We start from the raw sequence: 17606 nt of genomic DNA, 5'->3' as shown, positions 1-17606 counted from the left end.
ACACTGAGTAGGAGGGAAATATGGTATTTTTAGGCATTTGTGTATGTTTACCATTAAGCTGTGTTTCTGGTTGAGATTTTTAGCTGTTTTTATTGTGCTGGCGTATGGCCAGAGATGTGTTCTTTGGGATGTTCTTGCAGTCCTTGATCATGCTGTTTTTCTTTATTTTTTTAGTGACCCTTCTAAATAATCACACAGAAATACGTCTTGGTGTTTCGAACTCCCCGTGCCACCCATTTGGTCTTTCTCTTTGCTGTATAAATAGGGACTGATTATGAAACCAACCTAAAAATGTTTGGCAATTCTACTTGGATATTGTTTTAAGTAGTGTGCTACAGTATTATTGTACATCTAACCAATAGAAAATGTTCATTTACAATCTTATTGGATATGAAAGTAATAAAGAGTCGAATGCTCCTGTCCTCCGGCTGCCGTAGAACTCTGTGAGTGCAGCCATGATTCTCAGTGTGGTGATGCCCGCGGGATGGAGGAGGGGCACACTGAGGAAATGGGCTTGATAATGAGTGCAGCCTGAACAGAGCTCATTTCTCCTTGGGTCATTACTTCACCTAATCATAAAACCTTTTTAAATTCAAATCCTGGCAGGGCTCTAATTGGTGACCTCTGGAGCCTGATAATTGTATAAGATAACTGGTCTTTTGCATTATATTAATTGTGTTTTCAATTAAAAGTGAGAAATGTGATTTAACCCTTAGGTATAATTAAAAAGTGCATTTTCTGTTTTTTGGTCTCTAATAGTTACCTTATCCTCTCTTCCCAGTAGTTACTGACTTAAGTCCTATTAGCATGAATTAACTTAGTGCCTTGGTTACTTCATTTCATGTGTGGGTTTGCAGGATATTAATTTGAGCAGGGCATTGGATTTTTAAGGAACAATCATCAGTCATTTGGAATAGCCAAGGGATTGTTTTCTTTAGGAACACAAATGTCCCGTCCTTTTTATTCCTGATGTCTAGGTCTGTCTTCCTGCTTGTCCTTTTGTGTTATTTAAGTAGACACTTTACCAGTCTTCCCAAGTGTTTCAGTAAATATTAATTTCAGAACATTTCTTACTACCAGGTGAAAATGGGCCAATGGAAGAAGAATGTGCTAGTGTTCACCATTGGGACCCATAAAGCATAGGTAAACCTGAGTTCAGTCATTCCTCCTCCTCCTCACCATGTGCATATAACCTGCTCTTTTTTCACTCACAGTGTTTTTAACTTCCTCCTTTGGTTCTGTTGCACTTCTCAGCAAACAGTATATGCAGTGGCTCATCCCTATAGATGTCCTTATACTTATTGGAGGTGATGCTTAACCTATTTTGTTTACTTGTTGGTTGGAAAGTTTCCTTTTGTCTTAGAGTCAACATTTTGTTGGCTGATAACTTGGGAAACAAGCAAAACTTTGAGTCAGATAATCCTGAGTCCAGCTTTGAGTCCTGTCACTTATTAGGTATAAGAAAATTGGAGCTGATACTTTTGTCCTGTCTAAGAAATTACAAGGACTGAGTATATGTAGAGCCTACAGTGTACCTCTAGAATACTGTACTTACTTATTAATTAGATTTCTTCTGCCAGTTTTAAGGAGCATCTCATCTCTGATTTCTAGTTTTTGGTTTTGTTTTAAAATGCCAACAAACTTTTAAAATTTGTTTATATTAAAATGGTTAGAATTCAGCTCCAGAATTTAGTGACCTGCTCATTGCTGAAGGCCTTAGAGTATTTGCCCTTGTTCAGGGGTCACATTCATATTTCGCTGAGGCTTCAGATGACCACATCATATCTTGATGTTCTGCCATGGTATCTGTTGTTTGGTGAATAACTGTATATAGTTAGGAGAAATTAAGGTGATGGTACAAAAAGAAGACTTAAGTGTTAGCAAGGAAGTGGGGAATGGAAACCTTGGCACTCTGTTGGAGGAATAGAAATTAGTATAGCCACTATGAAAAGCAGAAAATTAAAAATAGCACTACCATGTGACCTAGTACTTCCCCACTGCTTGCTGTTTATCTGAAGGAAGTGAGGTCAGCAGGTGAGAGAGGTGGCTGCAGGCTACTGTTTGTTGCATGACTGTTAATAGCAACTAGGATTTGGGCTCACACATCCATCAACAGATGAGTGTGTGAAGAGAATGTGTGGTGTGTACTCAGGGGGCCCCAGACCTGAGGACAGGATCCTGAGTGGCTGGAGGGCAGCATGGTAGAGATGCTTGTGGACCCAGGAAAGGGTCCCTCCCAGCTGAGCATCATCCCCACTACCTGGGTGAGGACCTCGCAGTCTGGTCTGGGTTACTTTTTCCTGTAGTGCCTAAGGCCCTGGAGGCATCTCTGCAAATGGCTGAGTAGTTAATTTTTTTTTTGAGAGAATACATAAGCCAGTACAAATTAGATATTTTAATAAGTGAACAGTAATAACAACCTATATTTTCATTATGTGTTACAATTTTCAAAGCATTTTGACAGACATTTGTTTTAGTATTTGTAATAACTTTGTGAGTTTTTTTCCAAATATTATAATAATCCAAAGCACTTTTTCTTTTCCTAACTCAAAATTAAGATCCCACTTATACAGTAATACCAAGAAAATGGAAGTACCATGGACTTAAGGAATCAGATAAACACAGGTTAGAATCCTAGGTCCTGGTAGATGTGGGAATGTAGCCAAGTTACTGAGTGTCTTTAAGTGGGCACTTACTTCCTGAGCAATGAAGATTTTATCTGCCTGGTGGCACCATGCAGGGATTAATACCTGAACATAGTCATTGAATAAGTTCTAGCTGCAAATACCATTGCTATATCTTTATTAATTATTCATAATGGGTACAACTAATCAATTAATTTCATCCTCCTCTGCTTATTCCTTATCCTCTTTCTTGAAGGAATTTGCCATGTACTTATGTGTGTTTCAATATGTTGTATGCATAGTTAAAGGCATCTTGTATAATGATATACCCCGTGTTTATGAAAATAGTTTACTTTCAGAATTCTTAATATTTAGAGTATTATTTTGTTCTCCTTTGATGGTGTGTGTATATGTGTGTTGTGTGTGTGTGTGTGTGTTTATGTATTTATGATGAGCTTATTCTTATTAGACACTGATATGCCTCTCTCCTCTGCTGGGCCATTTACTTCTGCTTAGGTACACTGTTTGCAAGATTATGAGCTTAATGATTCAAATCTAGTTTGGATAGGTTTTAGTGTATTTGTCTCTGGTTTGAATGTAATAGGGTTAGGTTTGAATTGCTTATATGAAACAATTTCTTAGTGAAAGCATTTGTCATGTTGAAAGTTTAAAAATCTCTTTCATACCAGCAGCTACAGGAGCATTTTAGTAGTCTGTCAAATAAATTTATAAAGGTTATGAATGCTGTTTATATATCTTTTGGGATCTATTCTAATCCACAGCTGGACTGTTGCAGATTTTGATATGACATGCCACATGGAGGTATTACCATTCACTTTATTGTAGTGAATGGCTAAGCCCTGCCTTTTCTTAAAGCTGAGAAGAGCCAAAGTACCTGGTGAAGGGGCTCTGCATCAGGAGGGCCCTCACACTGGTGCTTCATGGTGCAGGCTGGTCTCCATCAGTCAACCATCCTTTTCTGGACCTTTTATGAATTTTATTCAGTGTTTCTTTAGGAAAACAACTTATGGCTTCTAGAAGAGCACTTTTCAGCAGTGAGGAGCAGCTCTTTATAAACGTTATGCAGTTGTTCCAATTATTTTAAAGCATTCTTAATAATTATTGACTTACTTAACCTAGGTTCCTTCCTATGTCAGTGCTAGGACCTCTATTTACTTGTCCTTAGTTTTCCTCCCTGTTGGCCTGACTGACACCCCCCTTCTCCTTTGAGTCTGTCCAGTCTTTCTGCAGGAGCCCAGAACTTGGGGTCAAAAAATCAATTCATGTTTAAGCCTATTCATTTACTGACTTTGTAAGTGAAAATTTTATCATTACTACTGCCCGATTTTTTTCCATCTTGTCTTGATAACAAGAGTAAAGGGGGGAAAAGGTAGATTATAATAGCTTCGTAAAACTCTAGTTATTAACTGTGCAGACGAGTGAATGTGAACTAGTGTTGCAGAGGACTATTTATGTTCCTGAAGCCTGGCAGTTTTCATTCCTTATATTTGAGGAATTTAGCACATATTTCAGATTTACCAGCTTTTAAAGTAATTTTTAAATTCTGGACCTCTTAGTCCCTTTTCTGCAGCACTCTGTACATAATATTTCATTTGTTTATGTGGTTCACATTCTGTATTCTATTTCAGCAGCTAGTATAATTCCTGCATGTATCAGAACTCACTCTTTTTTTGGGGGTAGATACCAGCATTTCCCCATCACGGGAAACCCCATTGTATTTAAATATCAAAATGTTTTATATCTAACTTTCAAACATATCTGTTCTTTAAGTGAGACATGAATGTCAGGTAAATTCTCCATCATAATTTCAATGAAAGGGTGATGAAGAACTTGAATGAATTATCCAAAGAGAGTGAAACTTTTATAGATTTTTCTCCCAACAATGTGTAAATATAAGCCTGGCTAGCTTAGTATAAATTTTTGTTTTATTTAGTTTTAGTATTTAAAAAAATTCTTTAAAACTTAAAAAAAGTTTAATTTAAATGCAGATCAAAACTACACTGAAATTTCATCTTATTCCAGTCAGACTGGCATCTGTCAAGAATACCAACAGTAATAAATGCTAGAGAGGATGTGGAGGAAAAGGAACGCCCCTGTTGATGGGATTGTAAATTAGCACAACTACTTTGGAAATCAGTTTGGAGGTTCTTAAAATGACCAGGAATAAAACCACCAAATGACTTAGCTATACCACTCCTCAGTATTTATCCTACAGAATTAAATTCAACCTAGTGTAGAGATAAATGAATATCCTTGTTAAAGCAGCACAATTCACAATGGAACCAGCCTATATGTCTGTCATTGGATGAATGGATAAAGAAGATATGGTATATGTATGCAATGGAGTTTTATTCAGCCCAAAATAAGAATGAAATTCTGTATTTGCAGGAAAATGGATGGAACTTGAGAATATAACATTAATTGAAATAAACCATATTGAGAAGATCAAGGGTCATACGTTTTCTTTTAAATATGGAAGCTGGAAAGGAAAAAGGAAAAGAAAGGGGTATGTGTGTATGTGTATGTGGTGGGGAATCTCAGGGAAATCAGGGGAGATCAGTAGGGTAGAGGAAAGGAACCCTGGGGGGAGGAAACGCTTGGGAATGATTTTGGCCCAATTCTGTTGTTATATCACGTGCCTTTACAGATGTGTAACAGAGAATCCCATCATTATGAACAATTATACTGAACCAATTAAAAATATGAAAAATACCAGAAAACAAATGTACTAGTTATTAATGTGAAATTGTTGATTGAATAGTGTCTATAAACCAAGTTTTTTTAATCTTTAAGAAATTTTTTTAGTTATAGGTGGACACAATATCTTTTTTTGTTTGTTTATTTACTTTTATGTGGTACTGAGGATTGACCCAGTGCAAAGCAGGTGGCTACAAGCCCAGCCCTAAAATAACTTTTGATCAGTTTTGGCTTCAATAACTGAAAGGCCCAAGGGCCTGAGGAAAGTAGAGCAGCCTTAATTCAGACCAGGGCTGGTTGACTGCTGTGGCAGGGCGTGGGTTCATTGCCTTGCGGTGCCTTAGGAACAGTAAATCATACCCTCAGACTCAAATCATTTTTAAAAAATAAATCTTAAGTAATGAATATTAATCCCCAGATTAATTCAAAGCTTATTTAAGCCAAAACAGTGATTTGTAAAATAGCTATGTGTGTATAAAGAGACAAAAGGTATTTGTTTTAGATATTCTTTTATTTTCCTCTTTAAAATCATAGGTATGCTCAAACATTAATATAAGGTAGAATATATAATTTTTCTAATTTTTACAACTTGCCTGTGTGACTATTTATTACTTCAAATGTTAAATGTCACTAATGTATAAAAGGAGTATTTTAAATTCTGATTTTATGGAATTAAATGTTAAATTGAGCATCTATTGTGATTTCTAGATTTTTAAAAATTTCTTTGTCATTTGAAAAGAAAATAGGCAGTTAAAACTATTTTGATGGAAGTCCACACACACATTAATCTTTTTTTTTTTTTTTTCCCTGAAGAAGTAGTTTTGGTGTTCCTAATTTCATTGACTCTTTTAGCTGTACCCAAAGTATTTCCAAGGATTGAATAAGTAGATAATGAAAGATGGGATTTACTTTCTTTTACTAATTAAGCTGAAGTCATGAATTATTATAATTGCCAAAGCAACTGATGTGTGACTTATTGCTCTTTATTGAGAAAAACAAAAAAACAAATTTGGCTCATTTATACCATTATTTCTATAGTTTTCAGACTCTGGGTATTTGTTTATAGACAATCCTGAGATCATATATGTGGATCAACCAGTGTGTGCATGTATCTGTGACTGTGTGCATACACTCCCTCAGTGTGGGTACGGATGATGGGCTGAAATACAAGGAGCACTTCCCGTCATAGTGCTTCAGATTCTTACCACGTGCAGGCATGTACTCTCATAGAAGAAAACATCAGTAAGTTAAGTGTGCTTTTCTTTTTCTGCGCATGTTGTTGCTGTGCTTTCTGCAGCGAACACACAGTGAGTGTCAAGAAAACAGGAGCTGCCGATTAGGTGGCTGTGGCCCTTGCTGGGCAGGCTTCTCTTTCTTCCGACCCTTTCCTCCTCCCCTTCCTCAGGCACCCTCCACTGCCTCAGGTTGGTGTGTGCTGTGAGGACCCACAGAACTCAGGAGGACTGCTGGGTGACCGTGGCTGCAGTTTGTCAAGCAGAGAGTCTCTTTGAGCTTCCCTGATTCACAAAAGATCCTAGCATTTTAGAAGCAAGTCCTAGATACTCTGGTTTTACACATTAAGAAGCCGAGTCCCAAGAGGTGTCCTGTTATAGAATCATTCTAGGACTGGGATCCCGAAATGTTTATGTCTTTTGAATCATAACAATTTTTTTTTTTATCATAGACAACAACTAGGTACAACAGTGGGTGTAGCGACCTTCCCCTAGTGGTTTTATGAGGCGCGTTGGCTTCTTAGTGGTGATGGAAGTCCCAAATCTGGAGCCTCCAGCTTTTAACAGGTCCTCCACTTCTCCCAGGCTGCCCATGGCAATCTTATGTTCCTTACACTACAAAGCAGTGCGGGAGACTGCGGTGGCACACTGTGTTCCGCGTCAGACAGAACTGGGGTGTAAGTCCTGCCTTTGCTTCAGTCACCCAGTGGCACTTAACCATGGAGCCACATCTCCAGACTTTGTTTATATTTTATTTTAGAGACAGGGTCTCATTGAGTTGTTTAGGGCCTCACTAAGTTGCTAAGGCTGGCTTTGAACTCACAACCCTCCTGCCTCAGCCTCCTGAGCTGCTGGGATTACAGGTGTGTGCCACCTCTCCTGGCTGCCTTGGTCAAGTCACCTCTCTGAACCTCTTGTCCTGAGGATGGAATAATGTCAAGAGTCTGAGGTGCCTGGTCCAGGGATGATATGTGTGGATTTCTGAACTGCTTCTAGCTTAATAAGCAAAATGGATCAATTTAAGAACCACTTTGTTCAGTTGATGCCACCCTTGGGTTCTTCTCCAGCAGGCCATGGCCCTTCTTTGCACCTGGTGTTTTGCAGTTGTAGCTTGGAGGTGGCAGTCCATACCCTCATTTCAGCAGTGGCCGGAGCATCTGATGGGTGCCTCTTGTACAACCACCTGCTCCAGGCCGTGGGGTGAATGAAGAGTGTACTGACATATTTTAGGCTCTGAAACTTGCACATAGAAAGTCACTGGTAGTTGATGTTTGTTGAAGGAAGACAGATCCCACTGAGAAGTCTGTTCTGGTGGGAGAGGTATGATGTTCTCTCTTACATAAGGGCAGCGTAGAGTTGAACGTGATGCGCTTTGTGAGCCTCAACCTGGGAAAGAAAGAGCCACTCTTACATTCTTGCTGCTCCACTGAGGAAAAACTCATTTGCTCAGACAAAGTGAGATTTACTGAGATGAGTGTTGGAAGAGCATGGAGGTGCAGTCTTCAGAGTGCCACATAGAACACTGCCTGCAGTTGCTTGCCCTGTGAGGAGGTCAGGCTGGGCCTTGAGTGCCATCGCAGAGTGAGCCCTTGAAGGCCCACGCTTCAGAAGCCAGGCAAGTCTGCTGTAGAAACGGAAAGCCAGTTTGCAGTGCTGACTTGAGATCACGTCTGCCTTTTCCTTGTTTGATCAGCTTCTCTCTGAATTCCAGAAGGCCCCAGGGGTGTCTTTATTGTTTTGTGTTTGTTATCTAGCCTGCTATTCCCCTCTATTAGCACGGGCAGTGGGGATTGACTTTGTAGAACCTCTGTATATGAATGTCTTCTATTTGTGAGGATTCATTGATAACATAGGCAATGTGTCATTACTTGAAAAATCATGGGGATCTAAGAGTCTACATTTTTGCACTTGATTTCATGTCACTTCATTGAACCATAAATTCCATCCTCTGCCATTCTGGGTCATGTGCTTCATGGTTATCTTTTTGCCTCTGCAGAAATAGAAAAGTTTCAAAAAGGAGAAGGCAAGGATGAAGAAAAGTACATTGACGTGGTGATTAATAAGAACATGAAGCTGGGACAGAAGGTGTTGATTCCTGTAAAACAGTTTCCTAAGGTAAGACCCTGAGGTCTACGCTGCAGATGCATTGACTCAACCCGGGGAGTGGGTGGTTGGTTTATATGCTGTTGGGTGTTTTCTAGAGATGTTTCTCTCAACACCCCCCATGTATATATAATTAGAAACTTGTTTTTAAGTTAATAAGTAGTGTAACAGCAAACTTAGCGGGTTCAGTGGTTCTCTCCTTTCTGTTTGACTCTTGTGTGAGTTGTGGAGCCCCCAAGGAAATTACCTATGAGTCCTGCTGTCAGCGTGGGCAGTGTGAGGTCAGACTTGTTTTCTCATTGGCAATATGAAGTTGGACAGTGAGAACTTAAAATGATCATCCCTGTTAAATGCTTAGAATAAGGCTTAGTGCATATATGTTCAAAATGTCATGTATTCTATTGTTATTTTAATTTCTTCTGTTTTGTCTTTTTCTATACATGATTGGTGCATGCTGTTGCACTTGTCAGTAATTTTTTTTTTGTTGTTGTTGCTGAGTATTACCACAGTTTTATCTTGTCTGTTTGCCTAGATAGTTTTCACTTTGGATTGTTAAAAGTTGAATTGCTGTGGGCATTTCTATATAAATAATTTTGAGACACATTTTCTCACTTCTCCTGGGTAAAGTACCGGTGTCATCACTTCTGTGTATTTATTTTTGAAAGACACGTGCTTTTTTTTTTCCTCCTTAAGTGGCCATAACTTGTCACATGTCTACAAATAAAGCATGCAAGTTGTGATTGCCCTATATTATCAAAAAAATTTGGTGCTGTCATTTTAAAATTTATTTGAGTTATTTTTATGGTATGTCAGTATCCTTTTTTAATGTCAACTTGCAACTCATAATTTTGTGCAATTTTTCATATACTAATTGACCATTCACATATCTTCTTTTGTGAGGTTTATACCTTTTACCTGTTTGTAAATGAGTTGTGTGTCTTTATCACTGATTGGTAGGAGTTTTGTACATAACACAGAGATTAGTCTTTTGTTAGATATGCTCTTTGCACATGTTTGGCTCAGTCTGTGGCTTGTCTATTGTTTCTTTGATGGCTTTGTGATAAGCCCACATTCTCAATTTTGATTGGGCCAGATTCATCAGTATTTTCTTTTATGGTTATTGCCTTCTGTGCACTGAAAAATCTTTGCAAACCTTATGGAAATATTAGAGTTCTTGGGAAGTTATGAATATATTCTGTGTTTTCTCTGAAAGCTTTTTATCATTTAGCTCTTACTGTTTTGTGATGCATTTCAGATGAATTTTTGTATATGATATGACATAGAGTTTTGCTGTGGTTTGAATGCATCTTCCAAAAATTCATGGGCTGGGAATTTAATCGCTCCGTTCATAATTAATGGTGTTTGGAGATAAGGTCTTTGGGAGGTAGTCAGGGTTAGATTAGTGTATGAGGGTGGGGCACCTTGATGGCATTGAGTAACTGTATAATAAGTGACATCCAAAATGTCTTGCTCCATGTTATGAGGCAGCAAGAAGGCCCTCACTGAATTCCAAGCAGATGCTGATACCATACTCTTTGACTTTCCAGTCTCCAGAACTATTAGCCAAAAAAAAACACTTCAGTTTTTTTTTTATGAATTACCCAGTTTTGGTTATTTTATTATATCAACAGAAAATGTATTAAGACAAAGGTCAGTTTCTTTTTTTTTTTTTTTTGGTACCAGAGATTGACGCCACGAGTGCTTAACCACTGAGCCACATCCTCAGCCCTTTTTATTTTTATTTTAGTTTTGAGACAGGGTCTTGCTAAGTTGCTGAGGCTGGCTTTGAACTTGCAATCCTCCTGCTTCAGCCTCCAGAGTCACTGGGATTATAGGTGTGTACTGCTGCTCCTGGCTCAGGTTCATTTTTTCCCACGTGAGCATCTATTTTTCTCAGAACTGCTTATTGAAAGGTGTTGTCTCTCCTCTAATTTTTTAGCACCTTTGATGGTAATCAGATGGCTGAGTAAATGAAGGTGTATTTCTGAGCTTTTTATTCTGATTTATTTTCTGTATCTTTGTGTAGTGAGGCCTGAAAGTTAGATAATGTAGTGCTCCTCCAATTGTGTCCTCCTTTTTCATGATTGCTTAGCTACTGTAGGTCCTTTATAGTTCAAAACAAAGTTAAGAATCCATTTGTTAATTTCAACAAAATGACTTACTGGGATTATGATTGCAGTTGCAATGAGTCTGTTGAGCATTTTCCTGAATATGGCATATGTCTTCATTTATTTAGATATTCTTTATTTTCTACTGACAGCATTGTAGAGTATGAGTACTTGTAGGATATGGGTTCTTGTAGGGTGTGGGTCTTACATGTTATGTTAAACTTACCCTAGTTATTTTATGTTTTGACACTATTGAATAATGAATATTTTCAAATTTTCATTTTCCAAGTGTTTGTTTCTAATATAAAATTTAGCACATTGTCAATATGAGCTGCTTTGTGAAATCATTAGTCTTTTTAGATTTTTGTAGACTTCTTATGATTTCTGTGTACGTAATCATATCATCTGCTTTATAAGTTTAATTCTTCCATTACAATTTTTATGCCTTTATATTTATTTTGCTGACAGTAATGTATTGGCTGGCATCTCCAGTGTGACGCTGAGTACATGGTGACAGAGGAGCCCTTCCCTCATTCCCAGTGGAGGAGGAGGGCTCCTAGTATTATTTTTTTTTTTTAAATGTCTCTTTCCTACTCCTTCCTCCCTCTTCCCCCTTTGCCCTTTTGCTTCCTCATTGGGGCTCCTAGTATTTTGTCATCAGATTGACACCAGCTGCATGCTTTCCACTGCCAGTCATTGGGTGGAAGTCCCCTGCTGTTCCTCTCTGAGCCTTTTGTCTGACTGGATGGTGAGGTTTCCTGACTGTTTTTCTGCGCTGTCAAAGGCACACAGGTGTAGCTTCCTTTTACTGAGGGAGTCTTGGTCGTGATCTTCTGGGTGGCCTTTGTGCCTCTCCTTGGACACTGCTCGGCAGCAGCATGTTGTCCTTACGTGGTGCTGATCCCTGGCATCTGAGTCCTGCCTGGCATGGGCCTAAGGCCTTCTGTGACAGTCTTGGGACTAGTGTTAGGTTGGTCACATAAACTGAGGGAAGAAGTGTTCTTTTCCTTTTTTTTCAGACAAGGTATGTCATATTGTGGTTTTTTCCCTCAAACCGTTTGATAGATGTCACCAGTGAAGCCACCTGGAATTTGATGACGTATTCAGTGCTTTTGATTGATAGAACACTAGTCAGATTTTCTCTTTCAATTTTTGTGCAAATTTTATTTATTTATTTATTTTTATTGGTTGTTCACAACAAAATTTTATTTTTTTAATGGATCTCTCAGATCTTCACAAGATTTTGGCTGTTGTTTCTTCAAATATGTCTTCTGACCCCTTTTCTCTCCTTCTGTCTAGAAAACTTTAATTATACACATATTTGAACTTTTGATGAGAACACTTGGGTTTCTGGGCCTCTGTTTCTTTATTGATTTTGTTTTTTATTTTTATATTTTGGTTCTTCAGGTTGGATGATTTCTATTGCTGCTCTGCTGCTCATCTTTTATTTATTCAGTTTTGCTGTACTGTAGTGAACCCAGGCCCTCCCACACGCTGGGGGAGAGCTCTGTTACCTCCAGTAGCATTGTTACAAATTTTACATTGAGACAGAGTCTCACTAGGTTGACTAGGCGGGCCTTGAACTTGAGATCCTTGTGCCTTAAGGCCCCCAAGCGACTGGGATTATAGGCATGTGCCCACTTCCTACTGCTAGATCTTAAGCTTGTTTTTTTTTTTTTTTCATAAGTTATGTTCATTTTGTTATTAAATCTATCAGTGAAGTTTTTTATGTCATGTGTCATAATTATTGTTTCATAATTTTCTATTTCAGTATTGATATTTTATTGGGGGGGTATGAGAAGTGAAGGAGACATTTTCCTTCTGTTTGAAATTTTGTTTTTTCATTTATTGCAAGTTTGCCTTTATTTTACTGAGTACAGTTAAAATAGGTGCTTAAATGTCTGTCCTTCAGTTCTGAAGTCCAGGCCGTGTTGGTTTTATGAGGCATTGACGTTCTCTTGCCTTGACAGGGAGCCTTTCTGTTCTCGTTCTTCACATTCTACTCATTTTGGATTGCGTTACTGGATTTTATGAATGTATACTGTGGGAACCCTGGATTTTGTTTTATTTCTCTGAAGGATGTAGGTATCTTTGTTTTAACATCTACTTAACTTTGTTAAGCTGTGTTTCGACTTTGTTTTTTGGTAGGAATTCAAATCTCTCCTTAGTCTGACTTTTGCATTTAATTTTTGACATACATAATTCTGGGGTCAGCTGGAGATTTTAATCAGTTTTCTGTACCAAATTTGGGAATCCTCAACTCTGTTTCTTTTCTAGGATTTCTTCCTCAAATTTTAGCATTATGGTTGCTTTGAACCCTGCTACTCAGTCTTTTTTAAAAAGCTCAAAAATTAGTTTGTCCTAGGATGTTTGTTTTCAGTCTTGACTCTCAGAATCTGCCTTATTTTTGACCACTCCAGGCTTCCGATTGTTGGCTTTAATATTGTGTTTGGAGCCTAAGAGTTTACAGTGGACACTTCTAGGTAAGGGTGAGTCATCACCCTCCCCTACAGAACTGAGTATGTACTTTTTTGTAAACAGAAAACTAGTGATGAACATTTTATAGAGTCATTATTAAACAAAGTATGGCCCATGGGAACTTTTGCAAATTGATTCTTTATGCTCAGTAGGTTCTGTATGTTCATTGTGCAGTAGGTAGAAACATCTTCAGATAGAGCCCCTCTTTAATTGGGTTATTCTACTAGATGATGATTAATCTGAAATTAATACTTTGTTGTATTTAAGCTACTATATGAAATAAAGTAGATGAATACAGTGTGTGAAATAAAAAATGCAGTTTTCCAGTGTTGACCTTGATGTAGTAGAGGACGACACATCATCATCTCTGTGTTTAGAATCTCAGAGGCCATGTGAGCACTGGCGGTATCTGGGGCAGTTTGCTTCGGAGCCACTGCTTTCAGAATACTGAAGAAGGACAGTTTGGTGAAGGACCATAAGACATGCACATTTCAAGCCTGCTTTGTGGCTCTGAGTTCCTGGGGAAGCATTCCTGCTGTGTCAGTTGGCAGGCTGGGCTAGTGGAGGCTGCACCGGCCTATGCAGTGGCTCATGGAATGCAGCTTGCTGTGGTGTCCATGCTGTCCATGTTCAGCTGCCAGGGAGGAGAGAACTGCTACTTGTAATATTCCATTAAAGAATGATTTTCATGCATTAAATAATTTCTCTCTCTCTCTCTCTCTCTCTCTCTCTCTCTCTCTCTTTTTTTTTTTTTTTTTTGGGTACCAGGGATTGAACTCAGGGGCACTTACCTACTGAGCCACATCCCCATACCCTGCTCTTTTTATTATTTTTTAAATTTTGAGACAGGATCTCACTAAGTTGTTGAGGCAGATTTTCAATTTGCAGTCCTCCTGCCTCAGCCTCCGGAGCCGCTGGCTGGGATTACAGGCATATGCCACCACTCCTGGGGAACAATTTCTTTTAAGGAACCATCAGTAGGATAGTGTTAACATATGGATTGTTCAGTGCTCAAAGCTGAGAGTGCATTTGCTCTCTTATGTATCTGAGCTTGTAAGGTGTGAAACTCACAGTGAGCACAGGCACTCTGTTCTGGAGTCTTTTTTTATTTTTTCCAGTTTCTAAACCGTGGGAATTGTTTCTCGTAGTTTTCCTGATAATAAACCCTGATCTCTGTGCTGAGCAGTGTCTAGATGAAACAGAGTCCCGTAGATGCCATGTCAACCTTGGGTGCAGGTCTCTGTGAGGAACTCAGGGGCACTGCGGTCAGGTTTTTGTTTGTGCTTCATTTGCTGTTCATTCATCCATGTGTCTGTCTGTCCAAGCACATACCCGATGGTGATGAGGATCTTGCTTGGCCAGGCGTCATCGTAGACAAACCAGTGTGATTAAGATTCAGTCTTTGGTCTCAAGAAACTCGCAGTTTTGTGGGGGATGTGAACAGTAATTATAGAGTGTTCTGGAAGGTCAGGGAGGAAGATCGTTTTGACCTTCTGGAAGAGTGCTGCTCGGAGGAGGCCGTCTCTGAAGAGGCCAGCTGGGTCATGGCCGGAGGAAGACGGGGAGAAGCTGAGGAATTCCTCACAACAGAGGAGCACCATATGTGTGCCAGAGCTATTGGAGACATTAAAACCATTTCCTTTGGCTAAACAGAGGAGTTTCAGTAAAATATCAGGTTTTAATAAATGCCACACGTAAAAGTGTTAAGAGAGTATGAGGGGGCCTGTCAATGGAGGTGCAAGGTTAGAGTGGAGAGTGGTACATCTCTTGGAGGATGTGTGGGTTCTCCAGGTCAGTAGTTGAACCGTTTCAGGAGAAGCAGTGGCACCCAAGTGACATATTGACCATTGTAGAAGCTGAGGTGTGACATTAAATGTCACGGGCTCTGTGTATGATGCTCTGTAAGAACATGTACAAAGTGGCCGCCTTGTGCTTGGAGCAAGTGTTCCAAGATGTTCTGGAGAAGCCTAAAAATACATGTAGTGCCAAACTTCTTATAAAGGGCACCATTAGAAAGATGTTTTTCGTGTGTGTATGTGTGTGTGTGTGTATACACATATTCATACATACCTGTGATAAAGTTTAATTTACAAATTAAGTACAGAGAATAATTGTAATAGCTAGTGGAATAGAATAATCATACAATATACCGTGATAAAAGTTACTTAAGACTTACTAATTGTTTATTTCTGGACTTTTCCTGTTACTGTTTTGGTTCAGGATTGATTATGGGCACCTGAACTCTCAGCAAGAGAAACTGAGGATAAATGGGTGGTATTATATGTTATCAAGTGGAAAAAAAGAAAAAGGAAGGCGTGTGAGTCAGCTTTCATTGTTGTGACCAAAATGCCTGCCACAAACACCTTCGAGGAGGAATGATTTATTTTTGTTTCTGGTTACAGATGTCCTAGTCCATAGCAGGCTGGCTCCATTGCTGTGGGCCTGAGGTGAGGGAGAGCATCACAAGGAAGAAGGTGGCAGAGGAAAGCTGCTCAGCTCCTGGCAGCCAGGACGGGGCAGGCTGGGGAGAGGGGAGGAAGGAACCAGGGGAAGAAAGAGTCCAGTGTCCCCAGTGACCTACTTCCTGAAGCCGTGCCCCATCCACTACAGTTTCTACCTCCTCCCAGGATTGTAGTCACATTATTAATCCATTCAGTTGGCTAATCCACTGGAGAGTTAGAGCCCCCGACCCACTCATTTCCCAAGAGCCCATCTATGGAAATTGCTGCTTTGAAGACTAAGTCTTTAACACATTAACTTTTGGGGGACACTTACTATCTAAACCATATCAGAAGGCATAAAACAGAAAATTTTCTGGAAAAACCTTTCAGACTCTTTTTAAGAGCAGTTATCTTCTGGAGATTTATTTTATGCAGGATTTTCTACTTTACATGTTTCTGCACTTCAGTTTCTAAACAGTTAATGAGTACAAATTTAGAATTAAAAAAAAGGTTTTTATTTTGGGGGCAGAAGCTATGTGAATGTGTAATTTGAGATGTTGTAGTGTGGTTATGGTTTTCAAGGTTTAGTGTAGAATTCTGAGTTAAAAGCTGTAGGTTTGATATAGTTTATTACATTTCTTGATGATTTGGTGGTAGTTCTCAATACTTCTGAGCATCCTGGTATCCTCTGTGTGTAGCAGCTTTGTCTTGACTAGCCTGGTTCCCTGCATCAAGTTTTCCTGCGGTGTGAGTGCTGAAATGTAGTGTGTTTTGGCTTTTGGGCTAAAGATCACGAGAACAGAAAGAAGTGCTTTTGGAACCCATTTGCTCCTGGAGTGTCAGGATTGCTTTTTTTTTTTTTTTAATAGTTGTCTTGCGTTTTTTTTCTTTTCTAGCATGTTACAGACAATTTAAAATCCATAAATTTGCTACTTGGTGGAAACCTATTCCATGGAAATCATGAGCTTAAAGGGTCCCTATGATAATAGATATTTCATGGACATATAGGTGTGTTAAAATGCCCTTTTTATAGCTACTGCTTGATTTCAGATACATAATTTTTTTCCCAAGGATTTGTGTGCAAATGATCATTATTTTAAGTGTTCATTTGCTAATTTGTTTATGTGGGGACACATGACAAGAGTGGCTCTACTGCTGAGCTGTACCCCAGGCCCCCATGTGGGGTCACAGCATGACATAGCAGACAATGAGTGATTGAATCAGGCCACTTAACAGTGCATCACCTCAAATATTTACATTTATTTATGGTAAGAACATTTAAAATCCTTCCATTTAGCTAATTTGAAATACACATTATTAGCTGTGATACATTCTGTGGAATAAATCACAAAAACTTATTGCCCCTGCCTAACCAAAGCTTTTCCGTTTTTGGTCAGCATCTCTCTTCCTTGTCTACCTTCCCCCGACTCCAGCCATGCTCTGTAAGATCCATGGTACTCGTTCTGAGTCGAATTTGTCCGCATTGCATACCCATGTGTTTCATTAGAATGATATCCTCCAGTCTCATTCCCGTTGTCACAGGCAGCTGGATTTCCTGCTTCTTTAATGCTGTGTAGTATTTCATTCTGCACAGATATCAGGTTTTTGAAACTTTTTTGGTGGGTGAGGGGTGTTTTGATTGTTTGCATATCTTGGTTGCTGTGGACAAGGCTGCAGTGGGTGTGTGCTGGCAGACACCGTTTCCTTCCTTCAGATGTGCACTTTGGTGGAATTGTTTTAGATATAAAGAGCAGTAATCTGTTTCTTTCAGTTCTAGAAGCTGGGAGGCCCAAGGTCCAGGAGCCAGCTTCTGGTGTCTGGGGAGGACTCTGCTGCTGTTGCATTTTCCTGGCAGAGGTAGAAGGGGGACACTGACTTCACTCCCTCCGGCCCTGTAAAATG

The 17606-nt window shown here is 39.2% G+C and overlaps 1 protein-coding gene across 1 annotated transcript in view; it reads left to right on the top strand.

Moving 5' to 3' along the window:
- Khdrbs3 (KH RNA binding domain containing, signal transduction associated 3) overlaps positions 1 to 17606 on the top strand; it is a 165783-nt gene that overhangs the window by 41216 nt on the left and 106961 nt on the right. Inside the window, exon 2 of the mRNA XM_026407458.2 lies at positions 8571 to 8689. Within this exon, the coding sequence (XP_026263243.1) occupies positions 8571 to 8689 (119 nt within the window). The remainder of the gene's footprint in view (positions 1 to 8570; positions 8690 to 17606) is intronic.

The sequence above is a fragment of the Urocitellus parryii genome, chromosome 7 (genome assembly GCF_045843805.1).
Source record: "Urocitellus parryii isolate mUroPar1 chromosome 7, mUroPar1.hap1, whole genome shotgun sequence".
Classification (NCBI taxonomy): domain Eukaryota; kingdom Metazoa; phylum Chordata; class Mammalia; order Rodentia; family Sciuridae; genus Urocitellus; species Urocitellus parryii.
The sequence above is the reverse complement of the archived record's forward strand: the minus strand, read 5'-3'. Positions and strand labels throughout refer to the sequence as shown.